The 26,022-nt window shown below is 52.9% G+C and overlaps 1 protein-coding gene across 10 annotated transcripts in view; it reads left to right on the top strand.

Annotated features, from left to right (window-relative positions):
- The first annotated feature begins 4,879 nt into the window (after positions 1-4,879).
- Positions 4,880-26,022, top strand: part of P4HA2 (prolyl 4-hydroxylase subunit alpha 2) — a 34,233-nt gene continuing 13,090 nt past the window's right edge. For 4 of the 10 annotated variants that reach the window (XM_073878639.1, XM_073878640.1, XM_025860979.2 and 1 more), the window contains exons 1-9: positions 5,382-5,517; positions 6,059-6,192; positions 13,761-13,860; positions 14,493-14,589; positions 14,947-15,098; positions 18,181-18,318; positions 21,862-22,101; positions 23,364-23,557; positions 24,340-24,516. In XM_073878639.1, the coding sequence (XP_073734740.1) occupies positions 13,773-13,860; positions 14,493-14,589; positions 14,947-15,098; positions 18,181-18,318; positions 21,862-22,101; positions 23,364-23,557; positions 24,340-24,516 (1,086 nt within the window). In that variant the 5' untranslated portion in view covers positions 5,382-5,517; positions 6,059-6,192; positions 13,761-13,772. Of the gene's footprint in view, positions 5,323-5,381; positions 5,518-6,055; positions 6,193-11,798; positions 11,893-13,760; positions 13,861-14,492; positions 14,590-14,946; positions 15,099-18,180; positions 18,319-21,861; positions 22,102-23,363; positions 23,558-24,339; positions 24,517-26,022 lie in introns of those variants that run through there. The other 6 variants (XM_073878636.1, XM_025860980.2, XM_025860978.2 and 3 more) reach the window with 6 other exon arrangements.

Genomic DNA, 26,022 nt, shown 5'->3' with positions numbered 1-26,022 from the left:
AAGCTCGAAGGCTGCTGGTGTGTTCTCTGTGGGTAGCCAACTCGCTCCCCATTCTTGTGCTGTCTGGGGGCCACCACTGATTCCCTTTAGCAGGACCTGCTCTGGGAGCAGGGCAGAGGTGGAGCCATGGGTGAAAAACCCTCATTCTGGACAAGACGTAGGTCCTCATCCCCAAAAAGGAGCTCAGAATAGGGAGCAGAACATTTAATAAATGTTTGGGTGTTTTGTTTTGTTTTGTTTTGTTTAGTTTAGGATTTTACTTATTCACTTATTTGAGAGAGAGAGAGAGAGAGAAGGAGAGAGCAGGAGAGGGAGAGAGAATCTGAAGTAGCCTGCACTGAGCATGGAGCCCGACGTGGGGCTCAATCCCACGAAATCAAGAATCAGACGCTCAACCGACTGAGCCACCCAGGCACCCTTAAATGTTTGTTGAATAAACAAATGAGTGAACGAACACAGCCCTTCCTTTTTTTTTTTTTTTAAGATTTTTAATTTATTTATTTGAGAGAGAGAATGAGAGAGAGAGAGTACATGAGAGGGGGGAAGGTCAGAGGGAGAAGCAGACTCCCTGCTGAGCAGGGAGCCCGATGCGGGACTCGATCCCGGGACTCCAGGATCATGACCTGAGGCGAGGGCAGTTGCCCAACCAACTGAGCCACCCAGGCGCCCTGAACACAGCCCTTCCTATTTTAGCTCTTTATAATTCTCAAGTCTGCCCACTTCTCCCTGTATGCATTGCCATTTCTCAGTCTGGGTCACCATCAGCTGTCGTCTAGACTCTGTACCAGCTCCCTGCCGATCACCTCCAGGCTCTGCTTTTCTCCCTCCTTTCTCCTCAGGGCCCTTTTCCTAAACCCCCAATGCTCTTCCCAGGTCATCTGCCCCTGGGACCTCTGCAGCCTTCCCTCTCATTTCTCCCCTACCTTCTCTACTGGCTCCCTGACATTTTGACAAGGCCTAAAGAAAACAGTAAAACGACTGCACTCTCAGCCTTTTAAGAAAGTAGCTAAGTCAGTTGTCCAATAGCTATCCCAACCCTCGCTCATCCATAATCCCCACCCAATCTCAATTTGGGCTCAAGGTTCGGGGAGGAGGAATTACAATAATAATGACTTTTAAAAGTGTGATTTATCTGCATATATCAAAAATCGGGATTTGTAAGCACCATACCTAGCTAACTCCCAGCCCTCTGGGCATTTGCGCCAGCTGAAGCTTCTTGCCAAAGATGGAAGGGAGGCGTGCGCAGTGAGGAGGGAAGCCAAAGTCTAAGCCTGCTATCTTTATCACAAGGGCTTGCCCTGGACCTGCTGGGTAATTACAGCTCCGAAGGCCCTGGGACTCCTCTCTCCACCCTGTAATGACAGCCCAGCTTGTGGTGGCTCTGCTGTTCTGGGCTGCAGAGGTCCATGGGGGAGGCAGCTGGGAAGGGACTTCCCATGGGGCCTGTCTTACTTTTTGTATGCACCACATGGGCTCAGGGATTTGGGGAGCACTTTCTGGGGACCTACTTGGCTCTGTCCAGGGCTGGCCCCACAGAGTCCTGGGGATTCTGCCACTTTCTCTCTCCTGTCTCGGGGGTCATGCACCAAGCTGGTCCTGGACCGGAGGACCTGGGACGCCCTGCTTCTGAAGCAGTAGGGCCACCACTAGGTGGCCCCACTTAAACTGCACCTCCTACCCTCTGTTGCTGGCCTGGAGTCAAAGTACCTAGTCAGTTGGGACACCCAGGCTTTCCTCAGTCCCCAAAGGGAAGAAACTGGAGTGGGGAGGGTGGTGGTCCCGGAGTCCAGTGGACAGCTGTATGCTGAGTGTGCCGCAATGTACAGATGTGCGTCAACATATACAAGGCCTTCTGTGCAGCATCGGTTGGCCCTGGGGGCCCTGCTCTGGGGAATTTCATGGTGGGACCAGGTGCTCATAAATCCCGGCCAGGCCACCACCGCTGCTGTGGTTGCCAGGGTCTGCAAGAGTCATTAGCAGCCAGGGAGGCCTCAGTGCCAAGCAGTCCAGCCCGCCCCCCTCCCCTTCCCCAGAGATCACAGCTAAGCCAGGGAAATCAGGGGCAGTCTGAGGAGGCCTCTGTTTAGAGGCAAGTACTACACCCACATACCTCATCCAGTTCCCTGTCCACTGAGTAGGGGGTATCCAAGTATTTTTGACATCCTTCCTGGAGAGACACCAGGTCCTTCCCTTGGGATAGCGGTGGTGGGCAGATAAGTCTAGTCTACCAGATGACATCTATAATGGGGGAATGTGGTGGGGAAAAAGATAGAAATGACTGGGATACAGAAAATACTGGAGTAGAAAGAGCGCCGGGGTGTGGGTAGGGTGTGGGGAGATAATTAATTCACTGATCAAGAGGCTGCAAATAAAAGGCTATGTGGGTCTAGAGTGGGTGTGGGCTAGAGATTCAGACCTGAGAGTCATGGATTTCACCCAGGCCCAGTAGTCCCTGGAGGGCATGTTGGAATATCAGGGGTAGAGGGTTGAATGGTGGCCCCTAAAAAGATGTGACCATGTCCTAATACCTGGCCCCTGTGCGTGTGAACTTACTTGGAAAGAAAGACTTTACAGATGTAATTAAGTTATAGATCATGAGACGAGATCATCTTGATTACCGAGGTGGCCCTAAATTCGATGGCAAGCATCCTTATAAGAGACAGAAGATAAGATTCAGGCACTAAGGAATGAGTGGGCTGCAGGACTCTGAGGGCCTGTGGAGGACTTAGCCAGGTCTTTGGCTACTGGTGTGTGGTGGAGCAAGGCGTTAAAGAGACACACATCCCTTCATGTAGTCAGCAAGTATTTATTGAGCCCAGTTCTGTGATTGGAGCCGAGGATATGATCATGGGCAGAAATACAGTTAATGTACTCCTGGGGGTCCCAGGCTGGTGGAGGAGGCAGACAGTAGTCAAACAATCAATCAACTATATCGACTGTGGCAAGTGTTACAAAGCACATAGGCCATGGGAGGCTGTTAAAGCAGGTTTTGACCTGGCCAGGGACATGAGAAAAATCCCTCTAAGGGTAAGGGAAGGATTTGATTGGAGAGGAGGGAAGATTTTCTACACAAAAAGAAAAGCATGTACAAAGGCCTGGGAGTGTGGTGGGTAGGGAAAATGGTCCGTTAGAGGGATGGGAAGAAGGTCAAGCGTAACTAGAGAAGTGAGCAGGGCCCAAGCCATGTGGGGCCTTACAGACCACCTTTAGGACTTTAACTAAGAACAGTGCAGTTTACTAAGCTGGGAGTGATGGGTTCAGACCTGAACTTTAAGGAGACGACCATAGCTGCAGTGTGCATGGATTGGAGAGAGATTTAGGTGGTAAAAGTGAATGCACACGGGATCTGGAAAGACAGGGTCTGGGGGCAAGGCAGAGGGAGATGCTGGGCGTGATTCCCAGGCTTCTGGTTAGGTACCTGATGGAGGGTGGCTCCTTCACTGATGCAGGGAGTGGGAATGTTGGCTGTGTGGAGAGGAGAACGGGAGAGGCCATGAATTCAGTGGTGGGCATGTTGTGGATGAAGTGCCTGTGGACACTCCGTTGAGATGTGGACTCAGCAGGCAGTCATAGGAGTCTGCAGCTTGGGAGTTAGGGCAAGTGTAGAGAAATACGTGAGCCATCTGTGTAAAGGAAGAAATCAGAGAGGAGGCAAGTAGGGTGCTTAGGCCTGAGCTTTGAGGAACCCCCAAACTTTACTGAGTAAGGAGGAGAGGGGGAGGGGAGGATGTACTGGGAGGGAAGAAGCTGGGGCAAGTGGTGGGAAGAGAGGGCCATGGAAACCACGAAAAATGAGTGTTCCAGGGAGGCAGGGGTCAGACACTGCTGGGGAGTCAAATGCTGCTGGGGGCTTCCGCAGAGGAGAACTGAAGAGAGGTTATTGAATTTTGAGACTTGGAAGTTACGGAGAGTTAACTGAGACCTGGTTTGGTGTTGTGAGGACACCAGAGAGCCCGGTGTCGGAGCCTGCAGGGTGGGAGAAATGAGGACAAGGGCCGACAGACTGTTCTTTACGGGGATTTTGCTGGGGTCGAAAAGGAGAGAGACATTGCAGTAGCTGCTGGAGTCAAATGAGGGTTTTGTTTCCACACTAGAGGCCTAAACGTATTTAGAGGTCAAGGGAAGGAGCCAGTTGAGAAGGGGAGGTTGAACCTTCAGCAGAGAGAAAGGATGATCCACAGGGCAAGCTCCTGAGACGGGGGAGAGGTCGGGGAAGTCTGGGCAGACAGAGGGAGGCTCCAGTGGCGTAACAGGATGTAGCAGATGCAGGAAGGTTTCTGTTTGGTTTTAGCTGAGCTCTGGCTGGTGGCCGACGGAGGCCAGAACAGTGGCTTGTTCCTTATTTTCTATGTCCGGTGTGTAGTTCTCTGCGTGTGCTGGTGCTTTCGGCACCGCTGGGCGGCCAGCCTGGACAGAGTGCCATAGGGAATATCCCCACACAGCCTGGGCGGAGGCTGGGCACCTCCCACTCCGGGCTAGCTCCCTGATGAGATTCTCAGACCGTGTTTCCCCTCATTCATGACCAGAGGTTCACAGAGCAGGCGTGGGAACCTGCTCGGCCGCCAGGGCCTCCTCCTAACTCAGGCTGAGATTTTTGCTGCATCCCAGCCTTCATTCCCTCACACATCTGCCTAGGTAAATGAGCTGTCCACTGTTTTTGGCCCCTGTTGAATGAAAAGGTTTGGGCAAACCAAGAGTTGGCCCCAATATGCCACCCCCCACCTCAGTCTTTGATTGGTCCACTTCTCATCAACCCATCACCCACACACACACGTCACCAGGAGGAGTGCCTGACACAGGAGCTGGGGACAGGCAGAATCCCTTCGGGGGCTTGGTCCTGTGGGTGGACCCCGGGTCTCTCGTCTTCTTCAAGGTCTTCTCCACTGGTCTGCCCAGTCCACTGATACCCGAGCCCCCGGCCCGCGTGCCCCGCCCCGTAACCCGAGGGTGGTGATGATGGGGAGGGGCAGCAGAAGCCCGTGCGCCGAGCAGGACCCCTGAAGAGATGGGCAGGAGCGGAGGCCGGGGGAGTCCGCACGCGGGCAGCGGCGCTCCCCACCGCACCCGCGCCAGGATCGGGTGGCGGGCCCTTCAGCAGCAGCCCCGGGGCTGATAAGGAGGGAGGGCCATGGCCCGCAGGTGGAGCGGGCTGAGGGGAGGCGGGCGCGGCGTACGTGCGGCGAGCAGCCGGCCGCATGAAGGGCGCGGATAGCAGCTCCCGCCCGGCCCCCAGCCCGCTCCCGGCGCCCGGCGCCCGGCCCCAGCGCGCACTGCAGCCCGGACCTTCCCTGGGGTCGCTAGTGGGGACGACCCCCGGCCGAGGTAGTCAGGGCGCGGAGCCAGGGCGGGGGGGGGGGTGCCGGCCGGCAGGGGGGGCGGGAGGTGGGGACGTGGCTAAGGCTCAAGCGGGCGGGGCCCGGCCGCGGTGGGAGGAGGAGCCGCCCGGGGAGGAGGCGCTGAGCGGGCCGGGCGCCGCCGCTGGAGGTTCTGGAAAAGCCGGGAGCGGCGCGTGTCCAGGTGAGCACCCTGCCCGCGGCCGCCGGGGCTGGGCTAATACGCGGACCGGGGGCGGCGGGCTGTGCGTGCTGCCCGCGCGGGGCGGAGAGTTGGGGACCGGGGGATCGCGCAGTCCGGGCCGCAGCCCCGAGCCCTCCGCCCTGTTTCTCCTCCCGTCTGGGTTCCTGTCCCGCCGCCTGCGTGCCCTTCCCGAGCTCAGGGTGGGGAGGTCAGCGGCGCCCTTCCTGCCGGTCCCTAGGCGTCCGCGCCGGGCGGGGCGGGGAACTTGGTCGTCCAGCCTCGTCAGGCTCCCCGGGAACGGGAACGGGCGGCCCGGCCCCGAGGGCGGCCAGAGGTTGGAGGCGGAGGCGGGGCCGTCGGCCGGGCCCCGGGGGGCCGCTTAATGTTAGCGAGGTCCGCCTTCCTTCCTCCAAAAGGCTGGGAGTCTCTGGCCTCGGCCCGGCGGGGTCCAGCTCGGTGCTCCTGCAACGGGCTGTTGGTTGAGAAGGTTGCCCTCTCGCCCCAGACATCTCTTTCCAACGTGCTTGTTTTTCCTCAGCAGCTGCGCAGACCTGTGATAACTAGTTAACTAAGTCAACAAACGGACCCTTCTGTGTGTCAGAAACTGCAAGGAGTTGCTAGCCAAGTGAGGCAGACGGATTGAAGAGTGGGAAAGTCCAGGTCCAGAACAGTGTGGTGAGTGCTGTGCTGGGAGGGAGTACCAGGCTGTGGCTCCTTGGTAGAGGACAGGTGCTTCAGGCCAGAGGGCTTCCTGGAGGAGGTGATCTATGAACTAGAACTGGTCTGAAGAAGGTTGAATAAAGGGTAACCTGGAACCTGGACAGAGGAACAGCGCGTGTGCGTGGGAGCAGACTTGGGCACTCCAGTAGAGGCAAGGTGACGAGGAAGGGGCATGTAAGGGGATGGCTGCCCATGGACCCTATCCACAAGAGTTTTAAGTGAGAGGGCAGTGCCTGGTGCTGTGTCCTGCATGTGGATGCTGCTCAACATGAGCAGGTATCAGGGCACTTTCTACTTCAGGACACTTGGGCCCCTGGCCTTGTATTCTAATGTGACATCTTTAGGATGGTGTAGAACATTTGTGTGCCTCCCAAGACTGAAGCTGGTGTCTTCTATTGTAGAGGGACACCTAAGGCTTGTGCTTCTTAATGTGAACTATCTGAGGCCTGAGAGCCTCAGCCCCCTTGCAGGAGCTCCTGGTTCTGAGAGCAAGGGTTGGGGCACATCATCTTGTAGCTGAGGGCATTCTCGCATGTCCCAGATTTTGCCAAGATCTGCTGTCCACCTAAAAATTTGGAGAATGTTTTTGCAAGCTGCTGCTGTAGCTTCTCACCCTGTATCACATCTGGAACAACAGGTTCTGTGATTTAGTTCTCTGTTAAATGAACCGAGATTTCCTTTGGCCTGTGCTTAAACTGCCCCTGAAGTGTCTAGGGTGCAGTCTCTCACTGTGGTTCCGGGACTCAGAGCCCAGCTTCTTCTGTTCACTTCAGCACGCTCACAGGAGTGTGCTTTGAATCCTTTTCTTCGAGGGCTTTCTTATTCTCTGATGGCCAAGTATGTCCACTGTGCGGCCCAGCCAAGGAGGCCACGTAGCAGGGATGGAGTGAGTTGGCTGGGGACCTCATCCCAGAGATGCTGTCATGTCGGGCCACCCTCGTTCTCTGAGAGCTCAGCGGGCAGACATGACACCTAGGCATTGCCTGTGACTTGTGATAGGCCCTTTTACCCAGTAGGAGGCTCTGAAATGGGGTGCCTGGGAGAGTGCTTACTTAGCCACTGCTTTAGCCTGTACACAGCTGATCTCTGTTCATTCCCTGTGCCTGGCTTCTGCTTGGAGTGTGCCTTGGGGTGGAATTAGGAGGGAGAGGAGGAGGGGGAGGTGGTGGTGATGACACTGTCCTTGCTCGTGGGTAGCTCATAAATCTCCCCGAGATTGCTGCTTCAGGCTGGCAGCTGGCCACGTGGCAGAGGAGGAGCTCAGAGTGTGAATACTCATCGGAAGGAGAGACTGTGTGGGTGCAGCCCTGAGGAATGACTAGGGTGAGGGAGTCTGGGGTGTATGCTTTTCCTGACAGAGCCTCGCTTTTTACTCTGCCCTCCCACGTCCATGGGAGGTTCTGAGGCTGGATGCAAGACCTTGGCCGATTTGTGGCCACGCTGGCCGATAGTGTACATTGGGCTGGTGGGTGTGTCCCTGGCTCTTGGGATCTGTCAAGAGTTTAATTTTATGCAGATGGTCATTGGCAGGAAATGCTCTGATGCAGGCACGTGCAAGCCTAGACAGAATGCTAGAGCCAGAGTTAAACTGAGGTTGCCTGAATCTAGCAGTTTGGACTTTTGAAGTGCCCCAGAGTGGGACATCAGCCTGTCTTAGAGTGAGAGGGCCAGTGCTCCTGTGGTGTCTGGGGTTTTTGCTGGCGATGTGGACTGAAGGATATAGTTTTTATTCTCAGAAGGGGGGATGAAAAGTCTGGACTAGACTTCTTGGAGCCCTAGAAGAGAGTTTTTGTTCAAGTGGTGTCGTTGCCTGGCAGAGGATTAAGTATTTGGGGAGTGAGTTCTCCAGCTCAGATTGGATCTGTCTGAGCCTGTTCACAGACCAGTACGTGCTCTAGACCTTTCAGGAAGTGCTTGCTAGAGTAGAGCCTGCTCTGTACCTGGCACTCCCAAGGACCAGGGTGTGGCCGAGATCCCGAGGCCTGGTACTTGTAGGAACTCAGAACCAGAAGATCAGAGGTATAGAAATACAAGAGATCCTAGATTATTAGTCCAGTCGCCTGCCTTTTGCTGGAGAGCTTTCTTCCCTTGATGAGCTTTAGAGCCACTATTTGACCTATTCCAGGGTTATTCCCTGATGGTCAGTGTGCTCCATTATGTCTGACTCTGCTCTCTCCTAAAGTAATGTTTCATTTCTTTTGACCCTTGTGGGAATTGGAGATTGCCCAGTATCTGCCTCGTTTTCATCTTCACTGTCCCCTAGACTGGACTCTTCTTCTTTGCCAGGGATTAGCCAGGCAGCTGGCCGCTTAAGGTCTGCTGATGTTATTCCAGTATCCTGGATGCTGATGTCTGGTATAAGCTGTGTTTGATGGTAGGCTGCCCACGGATAATTACCATCTCATTCAGTCCTCGCACCAACCCTGTGAGATGTAGGTCCTCATGTTGTCACCATGATATAGATGGGAAACAGGCTCAGAGAGATCTGGAACTTGTGTAAAGTCACAAAGCCAAGAAGTGATGGTGGAGCTGAGATTGAAGTTAGGGTTGTCTGACCCCTGACTAGACAGTACTGCCCTGCCCTGAGTGGGGCTGGGTGGTCATTGCTGGGTGCTGTGATGTCTGAGGCAGGAGTGACTGCCCACCTGAACTTGAGGCCCCATGTTGCCGTCCACTTTTGGTGGGATCCCACCCTGCATGTCATGCACCTGATTTGTGAACCATGATAAAGACCTTGACCTGGGCAGGCCTGCTCCGCTAGGTCAACGGGGCTCCTCCTTGTGGGAGACCGTTGTGCTGTAAGACAATGGGTGTCACTGAGTGGGACAGAATGGTTGCAATATCTAACAGAAAGCGTGTTTTGGGTTTGAGTCTCAGCTCTGCCACTCATTTGTGGTAGCATGTCAGGTGTGCAGGAAACTCTCGCTCAGCCTTACTCATCTAGCTTCTGTATCTGAAACGGAGATGATTATCTCGTTTACAAGGTTTTGGTGAGGATTAGATGGTAGAAATGAAAGATTTTTGGAAATACAAGTAGTGGTTAGCTTAGTTCCCAAAAAGAGCAGAGCCTGAGGCGGTGCTTCATGCTTTATTGGAAGGTGCGGGGCAGCAAGAGTAAGGGAAGAGAAACCCGAGGGAGAGAAGGATGGAAGGCACAAGGTGGTGCTTCAGTTGGCTGGACAGTAGCTGCCATGCAGGATATATCTGGGTGAGCTCTACAGCAACTCCATGCCACAGAACAGTTTGTCAGCAGAGGCCTGGTGGGGGAGTTTATCGGCCGACCTCCTCCTGTCTTCTGTCTTCATTGGTCAGAGTTGCCTCATGGGAGATAGCTCCCTCTTGCTCCTTGGTTGCACTACGAGAGTCCTCCAGCAGCCACCGGGGGGCGGCCAGTGTGGCACGTCTGTGGAGTTTGGAAGTAGCGGGAGGAGCCAGAGATACGGGGCCTGCACACACTCCGCCACTGACTCTGAGGCCCAGCAAGAGACCCAGGGCCCAGCGGCCTGGTGAGGCCAAGAGCCTATGAACTGGGACATCGGAGGCATCCTATATATTGCTTTGTGGATTTTGTCCTCATGTGTAGTCCCTTCTTATGAGTTAGTCTCACTTAGGTTGCCAAGCCTCTGCCAAGACCCTGACTGGAAGTCCAGTTTGGACTTTGCATGTTGATCTTTATAGCCTCTGCTCCTCCACTGCCTAGCTATGGAAACAGGAGACGCTGTGGTTTTGATGGTACCCAAGTGGGAGGTACAAATCAATCAACATGTTCGTAGACCTGATAGAGAAGCGTAAGGATGGATACAGGTGAACATCGAGGTTTCAGTGAAGAAAGTCCTCCGTGAAGAATATTTTTCCAGGTGATGTAGCATCTGAAGCTGGGAAACCTAGAGTCATGAGATAGGGCTGGAGAGGGCCGTAGGACCATGTCATGCAGAGTCAAAAAGGCCCTTGGGGCTAAGGAGTTTGGACTTGATTCCGAGGGCAGTGGGGAGAGAGACCAAATGAGGGGCTGCGGTAAGCCATGCTGGCTGCCTTGTAGGGCAGAGGTGGGGGGGACACCAGATGAGAGGAGAGACCAGGACGGGCAGGGGCCAGGATGGCTGTGGGAGGGAACTGGGGGGGTGCTGAGACCAGGGTGATGACTGAAGCCTGATGTCAGGTAAGGAGAATAGGGTGCCTTCCATCCTCCCTGGGGGTCAGCTTCTGGGCCTGAATGAACTTCCACGTGCCCAAGTTCCGGAGCCTCCTGAGCCTCTCCACAACTCACAAGTCCTTGTGGCTTTGGTGGTCCAGAGTTGGCCACACCACTGGGAGGCAGGGCCACTGGGGGGCGCCCTTTTCAGACAGGTTTTTGCTCCTTCACAGAAGGCAGGCAGCTTCTTGATTAGTGCCAGGCAAGACCTGCTTGTACTCAGCAAACCCATGTTCTGTCTCTAGGCTGTTAAATACATTGTTAAAATTCAAGCTGTTGCCTTTGGGTTGCAGCTGGGAGCTTGGCAGAGGTTCGTGCCTGATGAGGTAAGGGGAGAAGCTAAGGACGCTGCTGGTTTGCAGCTGGAAACCTCTTTTCATGGCCATTTGGCCAGATTGTAAATGTCCTTTCCAAAGAGCAGGCTTGTGGGGCCTCTGATTGTATGTCTTGGAATTTGCCTGTGCTTAGAAACAGTGCTGGTCACCTGGTGAGTGAATCATTGTCACTGGGGTGTTGGTGGGCTTTGGGTAACTTCCCTGTGGGGGTCCAAACTTGGGACTTAATATGCATACAGTGTCCATTCTTAACAATCCATTATGTGGAAAAAATGTAAAATTTTTTGTTGTTGTTTCTAACCTGAACAAGTCTGTGGTGAAGCATTATTTGTTGGATGCCTGATATGGGGCAGACTTTCTAAGCTCAGGACGCAGTGCAGATAAAACTCCATGTTGGTTTTCTCCTCAGGCTTGGTGCCACTTTGTGTTTTGTTTTTCATAAAAGGAGGTTTGACATTGCCCATTTCCAGGTCTATTCAGCATGGATTTCTGAGAGTTCCTAGAAGGGATTTTTGGCAGCACAGGACACTTGGTGGAGGTGGGGGGGCACCAGGCATGCACACACATTTCCACCTGCTCTGTCCTAAGCAAGCTCTGGGTATAGGTGTGAGATTGGACTGGGGGCAAGGCAAGTAGGGGCTTCCCAACACTGTGGGACAGTCCCTCTTGGATGCTGCCTCTTCCCAACCTGACCCTGATTAGATAACTTTTTATATAAAGCCTTTAGCGTTCAGGGTCAGGATCCGGAGAAGTGTTGGGACCCTAGGGCATCTCTGCCTGAGGTGACAGTCTAGGGGCTGCTTGGGGGTACCTAGCTCTCTGGCCAGTGGAGTTATCTCCCCCCCCCCATCAGAGCAGGACTTGGCAGGCTCTTGTCAAGCCATTTCCCAGAACCCCATCTGTGATTCTTTGGGGCTCTGCCTCCGGGCTGGTGCTCATGGATGGGCTTAGTCTAAGCCAGATAGTTCATTCCAGAGAAATAACAGCTGGTATTCATGTAATGAAGGAACCTGGCTGCTCTTTCCTGAGTGCTGTGAGGCACGAACCCTGGACAGTATCACCAGGAGGATTTGAGAGGAACAGAGAGGTGTCTCCCTCCGTTGAACTTGTTACCCCATCTTTGAAGAGGTATGCCACTGCAGCCAGTGACAGCAGGGGAGAAGCGCTGGGTTCCCCTCCTTCCAACCGTGTCTGGTCTGGTCTCTTGCCTGGGCCCTGCTCTCCCACAATCCCAGCCTGATAGGTAGTTGGCTGGTCCCTCACTGTCCAGATACGACCTCTTGGCCCTGGATTTTACTGTTCCTTCTTTTCACGTATAGAGGGTGCTTTCCTGAGTTAGTTAAGCCTCTTGAGGTATAAGGAACAGACACTACTCCCTGTAAAGGGGCTCATGTAAGCAAGACGAGGAGCCTTCATGAATCCTGGGCTGGAGATGCAGAGGATGTGAGGCCTGGGAGCAGACCTGTGGCTGGGACGGGGAGGACCTGCACTCCACCTTGGGGCCGATGGCCTGCTCACCTTCTCTCCCAGTGACTTGCTTTCCTCTGCTGCCCTAACTCCATAATCCATCCCTTAGCCTGATACTCCGTGCCCTGCAGCAGGTTCTGGCCCCAAAGCTCTTGCTCTGTGCATCTCGGCCGCCAACACCTAGGGCCCTGACGGGCATGCTGATGGCTCTGCAGACATCTAGCAGGGACATGAACAAAAGCAGCCATTCAGTTATTCTCTCCTCTTTCTGATAGAGGAACCCGTTTGGGGGTGGGCCTTGTGGTTCGGCTTCTCTGAGCCTAACCTGGAGCCACAGTGGGTTGGAATTTCTTCTAAGGCGAAGAATGGTAGGCATGACTGTGTGTCTGATCAACCAGAGCAGGCAAAACACTGATGAACTGGCGTTAGCTCAGACGTGGAATTCTGTCAGGTAAGGCTTACCTTTTGGGGAGAAGCCTTTCTATTTTCGTCATTGTCCTTGTTTTCTCTGAGTATATGTCTGGTGGGGCTTGGCTGATGTCGAGCAGGAAGAGAAGGGACTGGTAGAGCTGGGGCTCCAGCGTGCCTTGGGCCGCATGGCTGAGCTGGGAGACTATGTCCAAAGTTTCCGTTATGTACTTAGGTCCACTGCCAGTGAGGCTTGCCCCAGCTTGTGCCTGCTGCCTTCACAGCCAAGTCTGGCTATTTCTAGGCTGACGAGAAGCCAGAGGCTGGTCTTCCATCCATGTCAGCAGTCCAGCCCATCCCAGGGTTTTGGCCTTGCATGGCTGATTGATTTTTATATCCCAAGTGCCTAACTCGGTGAATAGCCTATGTGGATCTTCAGCAAATATTTGTGAGTGGTGACTTGCTAGTGAGGACAGTGTCTGGTGAGGTGGCAGGCAGGAAGGGCAGTGTCTGCCCAGAGTGCCTGCTCCCCACACTGCCTTTGCTGTGGCCAGGTGCAGTTTTATTCCCCTCCTGGCCAGCCATCTGCTGTACACCTCATTTTGGGGGTGGAGTCCCTGGAGCCTATTGTGTCAAGTTCTCTGTCTGTCATTGTTTCTCCTGTACTTTCAATTTTCTCGTAGGCAGGAGCTACATGTTACCTGTGGGTCCCCAGCACCTGGCACCGTCCTGACACATGTATTGGAAAGAAAGAAATAAGACAAGCAATTTGTGAAACGAGAAGGGGTGGGCCAGAATCTTGGACTGACCATTAGAAGCAGAGGGGACTGTCTCCCACACATTCAGCTTTTCCATGTTGCTGGTCGTTACTGGGAATCTGGAGGGCAGGGGCTGTCCCAAGGGCACATGGCCTCCCGGAACAGGGGCCAGAATTGAGCACACATCACTGGTTGCACACCCTGGCCTCTTTCCACTGCTGGTGCAGAATATCCTTGGTTTCTGTGTCCTAGGTCAGGATTTTGGCATGTTCAGTGTATCTATGTGCACATGTGTATCTATCTCTTCACCTAAGTTGCTTTTTTCACCTGTTGATCAAGTGGCTGTCACTGAATACCTTGCAGACCCTGCTCTCTATGACCATGAAACGCTGGCTGTCCACATTGCTAGTGGCCTGGTTTGGTGTCCTGGGCTGTGTGCAGGCTGAAGTCTTCACTTCTATTGGTATGTTGTGCCAACAGGACTGTCTTCTCCCTGAGCGATCCTTGGCTCAAGTACTGGGGAATGTCACCACCCGAAGCCTGTTCTCACTGAAGGTGGGATGGCTCAGCCACTGGTTTTGACCAGTTCTGGGGAAAGGGGGGCTTGCGGAGCTGCCGTTTCCCCTTCTGAGGCCCTGATGACCTGACTGTCCTTTGCTGGGAGCCAGCTGTCTCAATTGGATCTCCTCCCTGAGAAGCGCAGGCTGCTCCTGGGCTCCCTGGCCTTTCTGACCATCTTGTCCAGGGCCAGAGAGTGGTTCTGAGCAATGAAGCCCTTAGGACGTCCAGGCCCGGGAGCCATGACCCATCCGGGTGCCAGTAGGAGAATGAGATCTGGGGCTTCTTCCTTAAGGCACTCCCAGTGTGCTCGTCTCCCCCTCCCCTTGGAGTCTCCACCCCTGTCTTACTGAAGCTGGGGGCCAGGACCATGTGAGTACCTAGGCCCCCTTTAACTCCCAAGTCCCCATGATCCCAAGAGAGTTGACATGCCAGTGATCCAGAGAACTTGACTCTGCGCTGGTGTTCTGTGCCTCAAGGAAGGGGGAGGGATGTCCTTCATCTGTTTCTTACTGGCCCTTTTCTCTTTCCCTGCAGGGCACATGACTGACTTAATTTATGCGGAGAAGGACCTGGTGCAGTCTCTGAAGGAGTATATCCTTGTGGAGGAAGCCAAGCTCTCCAAGATTAAGAGGTATCTGACGTCCTAAGGCTCCACCCCCACCCCCCAGAACCCATCCAGTGCCCATAAGAGGAGGCCCTTGAGAGAGCAGCGAGGGGCTGGCCTGGAAGTTACTTCATGCCCGTCTTCCAGAGTGGCTCAGTACGTGGGCTAAGGACTTCCTGCTTTTCCCTATTTAAGAGCCTTTTTGCATACATTAGGGTTCCTACCTCTTTTCTAGATTAAGGGACTGCAAGTGTCAGTGGGCAGTTGCTGTATTCATTTTATACTGCCTTTTGATAGGAAAGGGAATTTCACCAGGGAAATTACCACAGATCAAGACCTGCGTGAGTGGGTGTGTTACATCTTCCTTTTCCTCTGTTTCCACAGCTGGGCCAACAAAATGGAAGCTTTGACCAGCAGGTCAGCTGCTGACCCTGAAGGTTACCTGGCCCACCCCGTGAATGCTTATAAACTGGTGAAGCGGCTGAACACAGACTGGCCTGCGCTGGAGGACCTTGTCCTGCAGGACTCGGCTGCAGGTGAGGAATGGTGAGCAGGTGCTTGGGGAGCCAGTGTGTCCGTGTGCTTGTGTCTGGGGAGTGTGCGTCTGAGCCTGTCACAGGTCTGCAGGTGCTGGTGGGCATGTACAGTGTGTGGGTATGCACCCTGCTGGGCCTGTAGCCGTCTCCCTTCTCTGTGGGCACCTAGCAGTTGGCTGTCCTTGTTTTTAATATGTAAGAATAATCAGTTCTTGCCTTGTCCTAGTGTTTTCATTTCCTCTTTTTTTAAATCATGCTTTACTAATGTGTTTTTGTAGAAAAGTTAGAAAACAAAATGATGTAAGAAAATTAGAATTCTTAACCCGGTTGTCTAGTGATAAGCACTATTCAGATTCCAGTCTTCCTGCATTTGCATTTACATTAAAAGAAGAAATGGACCCATTCATATAGTCCAGGTAATGCAAACTCACTTGCTTTGCGGGACCAGATGAATTAACAAAAGTGAGTCAAGTGGGCTGAGTGACGGGGCCAACGTAAGCTGGGGATTATGGGCCTCATCTAAATCCATTGCCATTCATACCTTTTAGAAATAAAAACATATCTGTGGGCAGATTTGTGCCATAAGCATACAGTGATTTCCTGAATTTTCCAGCTTCTTTAAATGTCCATTAAATGTTATACAAAATGATTTTAATGGCTACACAGTAATAAGTCAAACCTATGTAGTATAAAACTGGTCAAATTAGTGGACGTGGGATTGTTTCCACATTATCAGCAATTGTGCATATACATGTTTGTGCCTACCTCTGAATATTTTCTTTTTTAAATTCTCTTTTAAATTTATTTTTTTTTAAAGATTTTATTTATTTCAGAGAGAGAGTGTGTGAGCCAGTGCAAGAGGGCGGGGAGGGGGCAGAGGGAGAGGGGTGCCTGGGTGGCTCAGTCGTTAAGCGTCTGCCTTCAGCTTGGGTCATGATCCTGGGGTCCCGGGATCGAGCCCCGCATCGGGCTCCCTGCTCAGCGGGAAGCCTGCTTCTCCCTCTCCCACTCCCCCTGCCTGTGTTCCCTCTCTCGCTGTGTCTCTCTCTGTCAGTTAAATAAATAAAATCTTAAAAAAAAAAAAAAAAAGGGAGAGGGAGAAGCAGGCTCTCCGCGGAGCAGGGAGCCCGACACAGGGGCTCGATCCCAGGACCCTGGGATCATGACCTGAGCTGAAGGCAGACGCTTAACCGACTGAGTCACCCAGGCACCCTCTCTGATTATTTTCTTAGTTTAAATTCTTAGACGTGGTATTTGCAGGTCAGAGTATGAACTCTTTTAAAGCTTTAAAGCTTTAACCGTGCTTGGTGTCTTTTACTGTGGTGGCATTTTTTATGCGCTAACATTTTCCTCTCTGCAGGAGGTGGTGGGGCAGGCATGGAGGTGGGCCCTCCTGACTCCAGCCAGCCCTGGGCTCAGCCTCCTGGACCTGCTGCCTGCCGTTTCTCCCTGAGTTGGGAGTGCTGATTAACTTCAGACTGGTTGTCTCTGGCTGAGGCAGTTCAGCCCATGTGGCCAGACTGGGCTGGGCTTGGCTGGGGGCAGGGTGGCCTCTGGGGAGGGATTGGTGAGTTCAGCCCTGCTGGAGCTGTGCCCAGTGAGCTCACTGCCTCCAGAAGCCGTGGCTGCCTTTCCCAGCCCTCTGTCTTCCAGCCTGGGGCTGTAGCTCAGAACGGGCTGTTCTGCCGGCATTGCACTGCGGGGAGAATAAGCCTGCTGGGGTGACCTTCCGCTCCCTCATCTTCCTCTCCGTACCCCGCCCCCACCGTCAACATCTGGTTCTCGTAGAAAACCTTGTAATTACCAGAAGGCAGACAGGACAGGCCCCGAGAGCAATAGGTTGTTTTCACCTCTGACTTGAGAGTTCTTGCCTCTGAAATGAGGGGGACATGCTGACGGTGTGGCTTTTTCTGGGGGCATGTTTTCTTCTTCCTGAATTCCAGACTCTTAGAATCCCTGACTGGGCAGCCATGAGGAAGGCAGGATTACAGCTTCTTGATCCCTGGGCATGGTTAGAAGTGGGTGTTTGAGCCTGGGGTCCTGAGAGTAGGTGGCTGTGGGTACTGCAGCCCCGAGGAAGAGACCAGGGAAGAAAGGGCCCTGGGGCTCCACTCCCAATGCTTAGCTCACAGGCAGCATTGAAACTCCTGAATCAGCTTCCCTCCACCTGGAGTCCTGAGATAAAAGAGGTGCATATCTTGCTTAAGAGCTAGGGCTTGGAGTCCCAGAACAGCCTCCTTGGGCACGTCTGAGGTCAGGGGCTGTCCTAGTTTCCAGGCTGTGGTCTTGAGCGCTTCATTCAGGAAGCTCATGCCTTTCAGCTCATGGCAGGTCTGAGTTGTGGGAGTCCCCTAGAGAGCAAGAACCAGAGCCAGTGTGGTCTCTCAGGGTACTATGCTGGGCTTGGGCAGTCCCACTTCAATGCTTGATCTGGCCAGATGGTCCCCCAGTCCCTAATCTGGAGGGTAGAGACAGCACCAAATCCCTCCCAAGACTGTCATCATCACCTTTCTGGATGATAAGGGCCAGTGGTCAGTAATGAGTGGCCAGGTAAGGTTCCCTGAGTTGACCACCTCTGTCCCTTGGGCTCCTTGACCTGGAATGTGGGCTGGAGGTCTGTTTATCTGCAGCACCCGCCCCCCCCAACACCAGTGATCCTGGATCAAGGTTTTCCATGTGATTCATTTTCCATTAAGTGATCAACAGGTCCTTCCTGAGTCTTCTCCTGTGTCCTTTTCAATTACTGTTTCTGTCCTCTGTCCCTTCTGTCTCCACTAGGGCTGACTGAGTGCTTTGGAGCCAAGACTCTCAGACTCCCACATGTTAACCAGTTTGTGGGGCCATCTTTGTTCAATCCCAAATGAGCAGTACAGGCAGTCCGTTCAGTGAGGAGGAAGAAAAGAGGACTTCATGGACTGAAGCTGTCAGGGAGGGCTTCCTGGAGGAAGGGGAAACTGCCTTTGAAGGAAGGGGCAGGGAGATGGCACTAGCCAGAAACCCTCCACTAGGTACCTTTCTGGTCCCATGGGGAATTGTACCCTTGGATCAAGGGTAACCTCTTGTTCTCACTCTCATTTGGAAGGTTTTATTGCCAACCTGTCTGTGCAGCGGCAGTTCTTCCCCACTGATGAGGACGAAATGGGAGCCGCCAAGGCCCTGATGAGACTTCAGGACACATACAAGCTGGACCCAGACACGATTTCTAAAGGGCAACTTCCAGGTACCTTACCAGTCCAGGCTTTGCCCATCCAGTGGGTGTGCGTCTGCTAGGCGTCTGGACAGGATTGGAGCCACCACCATCTTGTGGTCGTTACCCTCGGGCACACCATCGCTGCTGGTGGTGATGCTCTCTCGGGTTTCCGGTTGGTGCCAGGCCCCCTCATTCACACGACAGCCACCTCCTCTCAGCCCCGCCCCTTCCCTCCCACACCCTCTCCCCTCTCAGAGAAAGCCAAGGCTGCTGCTCAGGACCCCTTGGCCTCTGCCTCCAGAGCACTGCTCAGATCTGCTTCCATACCTGCTTCTGTCCCCACACCCTCTGATTTCTTTTCGACGAAGGCTGATCTCTGGACTCCCTGCCCTGTGTCTTGTGTGTCCTCAGTTAAAGTCTCTGCCCTGTTCATTCTTGGCCTACCCCACTTGGCTCTTCCCCCTGATCTCACACACACCGTGGGTTCTTACTCATCTTACAAACCCCTCCCTCAGGACCCAAAGCCCTTCGAGTCTGCTGTTGATGGATCTCTTGGTTAGCCTAACCTGGCTAGGCTGCTGGACAGTCAGCCACACGCTCTTCGCTTCCTTGCTTCCCAGGTCCTCCTGAACATGCAGAGTCTGGCCTCTTTGCCCACCATCCACTGCTCCTGTCCCTGCCAGGTCACCAGTGGCCACTCAGCCGCTAAAGCCAGCAGTCGGGTTTCAGGCATAATGTCCTTAAATTTTTCGGCAGTATTTGCCACATTGATTGTCCCAGTCTTCCTGATACTCTCCCTCCTTTGAATTCTGGGGCACTGATGTCTACTGCTTCTCTTTCTGACTTTTCTGCTCAAATTTTTTTTTTTTTTTTTTTAAAGGCCCCTTTCTTTTGACTGCCTCAGTATGCTAAGAAGAATATATATTGGGTCTGGGGGACTGTTAGAGGCCAATAAACCCAGGGGTTCAGTTAGACCCCATTAGACTTTGGATGCCACTCGCGCATGGGGCCCCGAAAGAGGCACAAACCCAGGGAATCACAGTGTGTAGGAGAAAGAGGCAATCTGTTGTCGGCTAGGAGAGGCCTAGAATCAGGCACTGAGGAGTCTGGTGAGCCACTGGGAAGGAGTGTAGACTTCTTATCCCTGCCTCAGTCAGGTCTTGGATCAAGCCAGGCCAGAGCCAGTGAGAGAAGGCCCCTCAGGGCACCTGCAAGATGTGTTCCCTGTAGCTGTGACAATGGTTGGTAGGAGGAGGGAGCCACACCCAAGCATTGACCTTGTACATTCAGTTAACAGATCCTTGCCTGTCCTGGAGGAGCAGGGAGGGCAGAAGGGAGTTATTCCGCAGGATTCCTTTATGTAGAGTTTTCTCTAAGCACCTTCTCCAGGTGAGCCCAGCCATTCCCATCGCATATACATGGATGACATCCACATCTGTGTTTCCTATCAAGGCTTACTGCCAAGCCTCCAACCAGTGAAGGCAAATGCCGTGGGGGCATCTCTACTTGGGTGTTCTGTGGGCTCCTCAAAAGTCACATGTTCCAAACTGAACTCCTCATTGCCTTTTTGAAATGTTTACCCTCCTCCCTCGCTCCTTGCCTGAGCAAACAGCACCTCCGTCCACTGGTAGCCCACGTCAGAATCTTAAGGCCCGTGGATTCTGCCTGTCTTATGTCTTCTTCACTTGGAGTCCCTAACTCCAGCCTCATGGTCACTTACTTCTCAACTGGATTATTGAAATAACGTTTTGACTTGTCATGTATCTCCAGCTCACTCCTGAAAATCATTCTCCATGTGGTCTTAGGCACATCTCCTGTTTACATCAGTTCCTGATCACAAAGCTTAACTTTTAACTGCTAAACCCAAGTTCCTCCTATGTGTAGTCTTTGAGGTCTTGCATGATGCCCTCTCCCGGGCCTCCTTGCCTATACTAAGTTAAGTTTGTACTAAGCTACCCACCACCTTGCTTCCTTGTCCATCCCACACCCTCTGCAGGAATAGCTTTACCCACATCAGCTGGGTCTCATGTCTGTCTGATTGCTTTTCAGCATGCAGTTCAGCTGGTGCTCTCCAGAGAGTGCTTTCCAAGGGGGTAGACTTTTGATGGGCTTCTGGGGAGGATGCTGAATATGTGGGAGCTATTCTTGACCTTCTCGGCCTCTGTGAGACGTTTGGCATCCTGGGGATCATAGAAGACATCTTTATATGTCATCTCGTTGAATTTTTGCCACGAGTTCTCTAAAATTGATGGTATTGACTCTAGACCTAAGGGGACTGAGACTCAGAGAGGCTCAGTAAATTATCCATGGGCACACAGCTGGTGGGTGCCATAGCGAGGCCCACACAGACCCAGCTTTGTCCAGCTAGCTCAGCTGCGGTGTTATACTGCCTCTGTCATTGTGAGTTCCTGAGAACGGCATAGCTAAAGGAGATCTGTGGAGGCCCAAGGGATCAAGGGACCCCTTGATCCCTAGCCCGTCTGCTAACTCCATCTTGTGATTACTTTCCTTACCTTCCCATCCCACGTTGCCTATTGCTGCACTATCACAGTGAGCAGACCCCAGTCTCTGAAGTACCCGACCCTTTGCAGTAGGGGTTTCATTGTGGACAGAGCCGCACCTTGGACATCAGGCGGAAAGAAGCCCCTCTAAGGCAGCTCTCCCATGTCACCCATGCCTGGGTGTCTGTTAATGGGGTTAACAGAGATTCCCCTGCTTCCCAGGGAGGGTCACAGCCCTTCCTTCCTCTGCATGGGGCCTGCTTTTTATTGTTCCCTGAGGAGTACACTCATGGTCCCTCCCACCTCACCCCTATCCTAAATCCTACATTTTCCCAGAGGTAGCATACTACATCTCATCCTTCTTGACTTGAGACTATCTTCAGGTCACTTTCCAGTGCCAGACCCATGGCAAATAACGTGTGCTCACAGGACCTGCAGAATTGATGCTCACCGAGGTCCCTGCCGCCTAACGGTCAAAGCTGGCACTGCAGTCTTGGCTGTGACCTCCCTTGGCGTCTGTCCCCGCCCTGCCGCTCTGTTCCTGCTACCTGTCAGGTCCTGCTCAGTGTTAACTCTTTGTCCTTTCTCTGGAGGGTTCTGGCCTTAGCCACGTTCTCTACTCTCTCTTCATACTCTTACTGGAAGTGGTTGTCCTCATCTGTGGCTTTAGCTGCCACCTAAGTTCTGTTTTTTATATTTTTATATATTTTATATTCAACTAAGTTCTCTACTTTCCAGACTCCTAGGGCCAGCTGCCCAGCAGACATCTCCTCTGTGGCTCACAGGACCTTCATACTCTCCTGAATACTACTGCTTCTTGGGCTTCTTCACAGCAGAGGCCCCTTCCCACATGGGAGAAGGGGAGTCTGTGGCCAGGAGATTGGCTGTGAGCCCCAGTCTGAGGCAGGCCCAGCCTGGTTGTGCTCACTTGGAAGTGCACGGTCTGAAGCCCCGGTGGGACTCTGCCGGGATGATGCCCCTCTTCCACTGGCTCAGGCTTCCTCACTGTGGGAAGCTCTCTCCCTAGCCCAGAGGCTCTTTAGAGCCTGACTGTTTGCCCTTCCTGCTGCAGGAACCAAGTACCAGGCCATGCTGAGTGTGGATGACTGCTTCGGGATGGGCCGCTCTGCCTACAACGAAGGCGACTATTACCACACAGTCCTGTGGATGGAGCAGGTGCTGAAGCAGCTCGATGCTGGGGAGGAGGCCACCATAGCCAAGGCTGAGGCGCTGGACTACCTGAGCTACGCTGTCTTCCAGCTGGGTGACCTGCACCGTGCCCTGGAGCTCACCCGCCGCCTGCTTTCTCTTGGTAAGGAGATTCTAGGGGAAGGTCAGAGCTAAAGGGGGGCCGGCAGGAGAACTAGTCACTCCACCGGTCACTACTTGGCCGACCTCCTGGGACTGAGCCGGTTTGACATGTTGCCTGGCCGGTTACCAATGGCTTACTGCTCTCAGGCCCATTCTAGCTGCTGGTTAGCTCTTTACCCACCTCATTTCTGGCCCTAGTCCTTGCCCAGTTGCTTATGGATACACTCAGACCTGTGGCCTTACACACTCCCTTTTAAAATAGGAATGCAGTGGTGCCATGCATCCTCTGCTCTCCAGGGTGAGCCTTCACGTGGTCAGGATCAGCTCAGGAAGCAAACTGTGCTTCAGGATTGCTGCAGTGACCATGGCCTGACCTGTTACTTTGAGGTCTGAGGTCTTACTGGGGGACTTGCTGTGGCCTTGGTGTTGTAAGTGTCTTGGACTGAAGGAGATTAAAAGCACCGTGTCTTTAAAACCTATCTGTTCCACGTTTTACTGGTAGATGGGATAATCATAGTCTGGAATGTCACAGATCAGCAAAGACTTTCTTTTGCTGCTGCTTTTCCTGGGCCTTGAGTCTCATGCCCGCTACCATATGAGTGTCCTGCAAGACTGATGTGGGAAGAAAGCTTTGTAGATGCTGTCATGTTAGTAAGAGACTTGGCCTGGGACTCAGGACGCCTGGCGTCCTATTCAGTCTAACCTTAGCCTGAGTCTATTAATATCTTTGGGCCTTGGTTTCCTCATCTATGGAGTGGCACAGTAATCCTGCCAAGCTTGCTCCTTTGTGTTGTGAGGCCCACAAGATGAGGCTATGGCATTGTCATATGGTGGTTCTTTTTGCCAGGATTTCAGCCTGCCTTGTCATTGTGGCCAGCATGTGATCTGGTCACCGGTAAGGGATGTACTCTAGGGGATGGATGTAAGTGACTCACAGCCAAGTCAGGAAGAGGCAGCAGGAGGCTGGACTGCTTCTCTAGACCTGCACCATTGGGCCCTCCAGGGAGGCCTGAGAGGAGAGCCCCCTGTGTGGCTGGCTATGCGGCCTCCTCTGTGGCTCCTTTCCCATCTCTGACACTGCCGGGAGAGCCCGTGTCGGCTGTTCTGCTCTGACCAGCGAGCCTGGGTTAGATGCTGTGGAAAACACGACACTGCGTTGCAAATGAGCTGCTGGGAGAGAAAACCGCTTACAGAATAATTTCCCTAAATGACCTAACAGATGTTTGTGGTTTCCTTTTCCTTCTTGTTCTTTGCTCTTTCTAGACCCGAGCCATGAACGAGCGGGAGGGAATCTGCGGTACTTTGAACGGTTGTTGGAGGAAGAAAGAGAAAAAATCTTATCAAATCAGACAGAAGCTGGGCTAGCCACACAGGAAAGCATCTATGAGAGACCTGTGGACTACCTGCCTGAGAGGGACGTCTATGAGAGCCTCTGTCGTGGGGAGGGTGTCAAACTGGTGAGACGCATGGCCAGGTCCCACATGTGGACCTAGATTTCGGCTCTGGATGGGCAGATTTGGGGAGGATGTTCCTCTGTGTAGGCTCTTTCCTCAGTATCTTGCCCAGTTCTTCGTAGCATCTGCTGAGGCTGACGGGTGGGTGTTCTCTGAGGTGTAGGATGGGAGACTGTCTCCCCCGATGTCCCAGGCGGAGTTTGAATCCTCTGAGTTATTGCTGAGCTCCCCTCCCTACCCCACCATGCCCAGCTTCTGCTGGACTCATGCTGTGAGGAAGACCATGCGTGTGGATGTGCCCCATGGGAAGCTGCGGTCTCCGTAGTGAAGATGCGGCAGTAGCTAACAGCTCAGTCTCTGGTGTCCCTGATTTTTGAGAGCCCTGGGACTCCAGTGCTTCCTCAGCAGGCTCCGGTATGAGGCGGTCTCTGGGCCTCGTCCATATCTGTATCTGCGTGCCTCCCACTGGCTTCTCCACCTAGAATGGCCTCTCTCCCGCCTCAGCCCTTCTCACATACTCGTATCTCTGTGAGAAGGGTTAGGGATTAAGCTTGTGCCCCAGGACTTGTGGACATGAGGAATTCTTGCAAGAGAGGAAACATTACGTGATTTGTGGGGTATCGTTTCTCTCGGTCAAGCTGTGGGGCTTTGTTTGCTTCTGTGGTGAGGCAGGAGGGAGCGGCGGCTGGGCGCAGGCTCTGAGACCCGAGTCTGCAGCCAGCCAGCCTGGGGCTGAGGATTAGGACTCACTGTGCTCAGAGCCTGTTGCTTTGTATGTTCCCCAGACTCCCCGGAGGCAGAAGAGGCTTTTCTGTAGGTACCACCATGGCAACAGGACACCACAGCTCCTCATCGCCCCCTTCAAAGAGGAGGATGAGTGGGACAGCCCGCACATCGTCAGGTACTACGATGTCATGTCTGACGAGGAAATCGAGAGGATCAAGGAGATCGCGAAACCCAAAGTAGGTGTCTCTGCAGTTCCTTCCTGGGCTCCGTATCCCCGGTGTCATGGGGTGGTTTGTTTGCTTACTCCACTGGCCTTTGCCAGTGTCTAGCACGAGTCTGCTGTCTGGGTCCTGAGGTACTGCAGACTCAGTTTGACCTTGTGGGTTCACGGTCCAAGGGCAAAGAAAACTGAAGGAACCAATGTGGACAGCCAGGTGCTATGACAGAAGGACTCCCTGGGAGCAGGGCAGGTCCACAGTGGGAAGCGTCAGCTCACCTGGTCGGGGGCTGGTGTGTGGGCGAGTTTTGGGGAACTGCCATAGGGTGCTGCCATCCTGGGTCGTGTGGAGCTCCCAGTTAGTACTGCGAAGAAGTGATTGACTTGGAGAATGAACGTCTTTACACTATTCAGTCTTCTCATCCACAAGCTCTCCGGGTCTCTCCGTTTATTCATATCTCGTAAAATTTCTTCATACACACCCAGCACATTTCTTATTAGCTTTATTCCTAGGTGGTTTTTTGTTTGTTTGTTTGTTTTTTTATCATATTTTTACTGGTTACCTTGTTTTATTAGTTTACTGTATCATATGCTGAAGTATTGAATATAAAAGTACATTTCAAAGTAACAGCTAGTGTTTACTGAGTTCTTTTCTTTTTTGAAGATTGGTTTATTTATTGGAGAGAGAGCAGAGTGAGCGAGAGAGAACATGAGTAGGGGAGAGGGGCAGAGGGAGAGGGAGAAGCAGGCTCCCTTCGGAGCCTGACGCGGGGCTCAATCCCAGGACCTTGGGATCAGGACCTGAGCTGAAGGCAGACGGTTAACCAGCTGAGCCAGCCAGGCGCCCCTGAGTTCTTTTTTTAAGATTTATTTATTTGAGAAAGAGCATGCATGAGTGAGTTTAACGGGATGGTGAGGGACAGAGGGGAAGAATCTCAAGCAGACTCCTGCTGAATGCGGAGCCTTCTCGGGGCTCGATTGCATAACCCTGAGATAGTGACCCTAGCTGAAATCAAGAGTCAGGTTCTTAACCAACTGAGCTACCCAGGTGCCCCTGTTTTCTGAGTTCTTAAGTGTGACAGGCCCTGTTTTAAGTGCTTAACATATATGAACTATCTCGTCTGTTAAGTACACTGTCATTGTCTTCATTTTACCCACAGGGAAGCAGACCTGTGCAGATTGCAGCTAGTTGTTCAACTTCCTTACTCCTCTTTCGGGTTTTAGCTGACTCTCTTGCGTCGTTCGGACACCATCATGAGCTGCAAATAAGGAAAATTTTGTTTTCTCCTTCCTAATAATCCTAGTTCCTTTGTTTTTATCATCTTGTTGAACTGCTTGGAACTCCTTGAACATGGTTAACATTTGGCTTCCTGGTCTTGTTCCTGAATTTCCTGGAGATTCCTCTGGTATTTCATGTCTAAGAATGCAGTTGGCTGTTTGTTTCATATATACGTCATTAGGCTGTAAAATTGTTCTTGTATTTCTAGTTCATACAAGATTTGCTCCCATTTGACGTCATTCAAAT

This window comes from Callorhinus ursinus, unplaced genomic scaffold (genome assembly GCF_003265705.2).
Source record: "Callorhinus ursinus isolate GAN/ISIS: 27379988/994484 unplaced genomic scaffold, GSC_fseal_2.0 scaffold30, whole genome shotgun sequence".
Taxonomy (NCBI): domain Eukaryota; kingdom Metazoa; phylum Chordata; class Mammalia; order Carnivora; family Otariidae; genus Callorhinus; species Callorhinus ursinus.
Note: the sequence above shows the minus strand (reverse complement) of the source record. Positions and strands in the feature narration are given on the sequence as shown.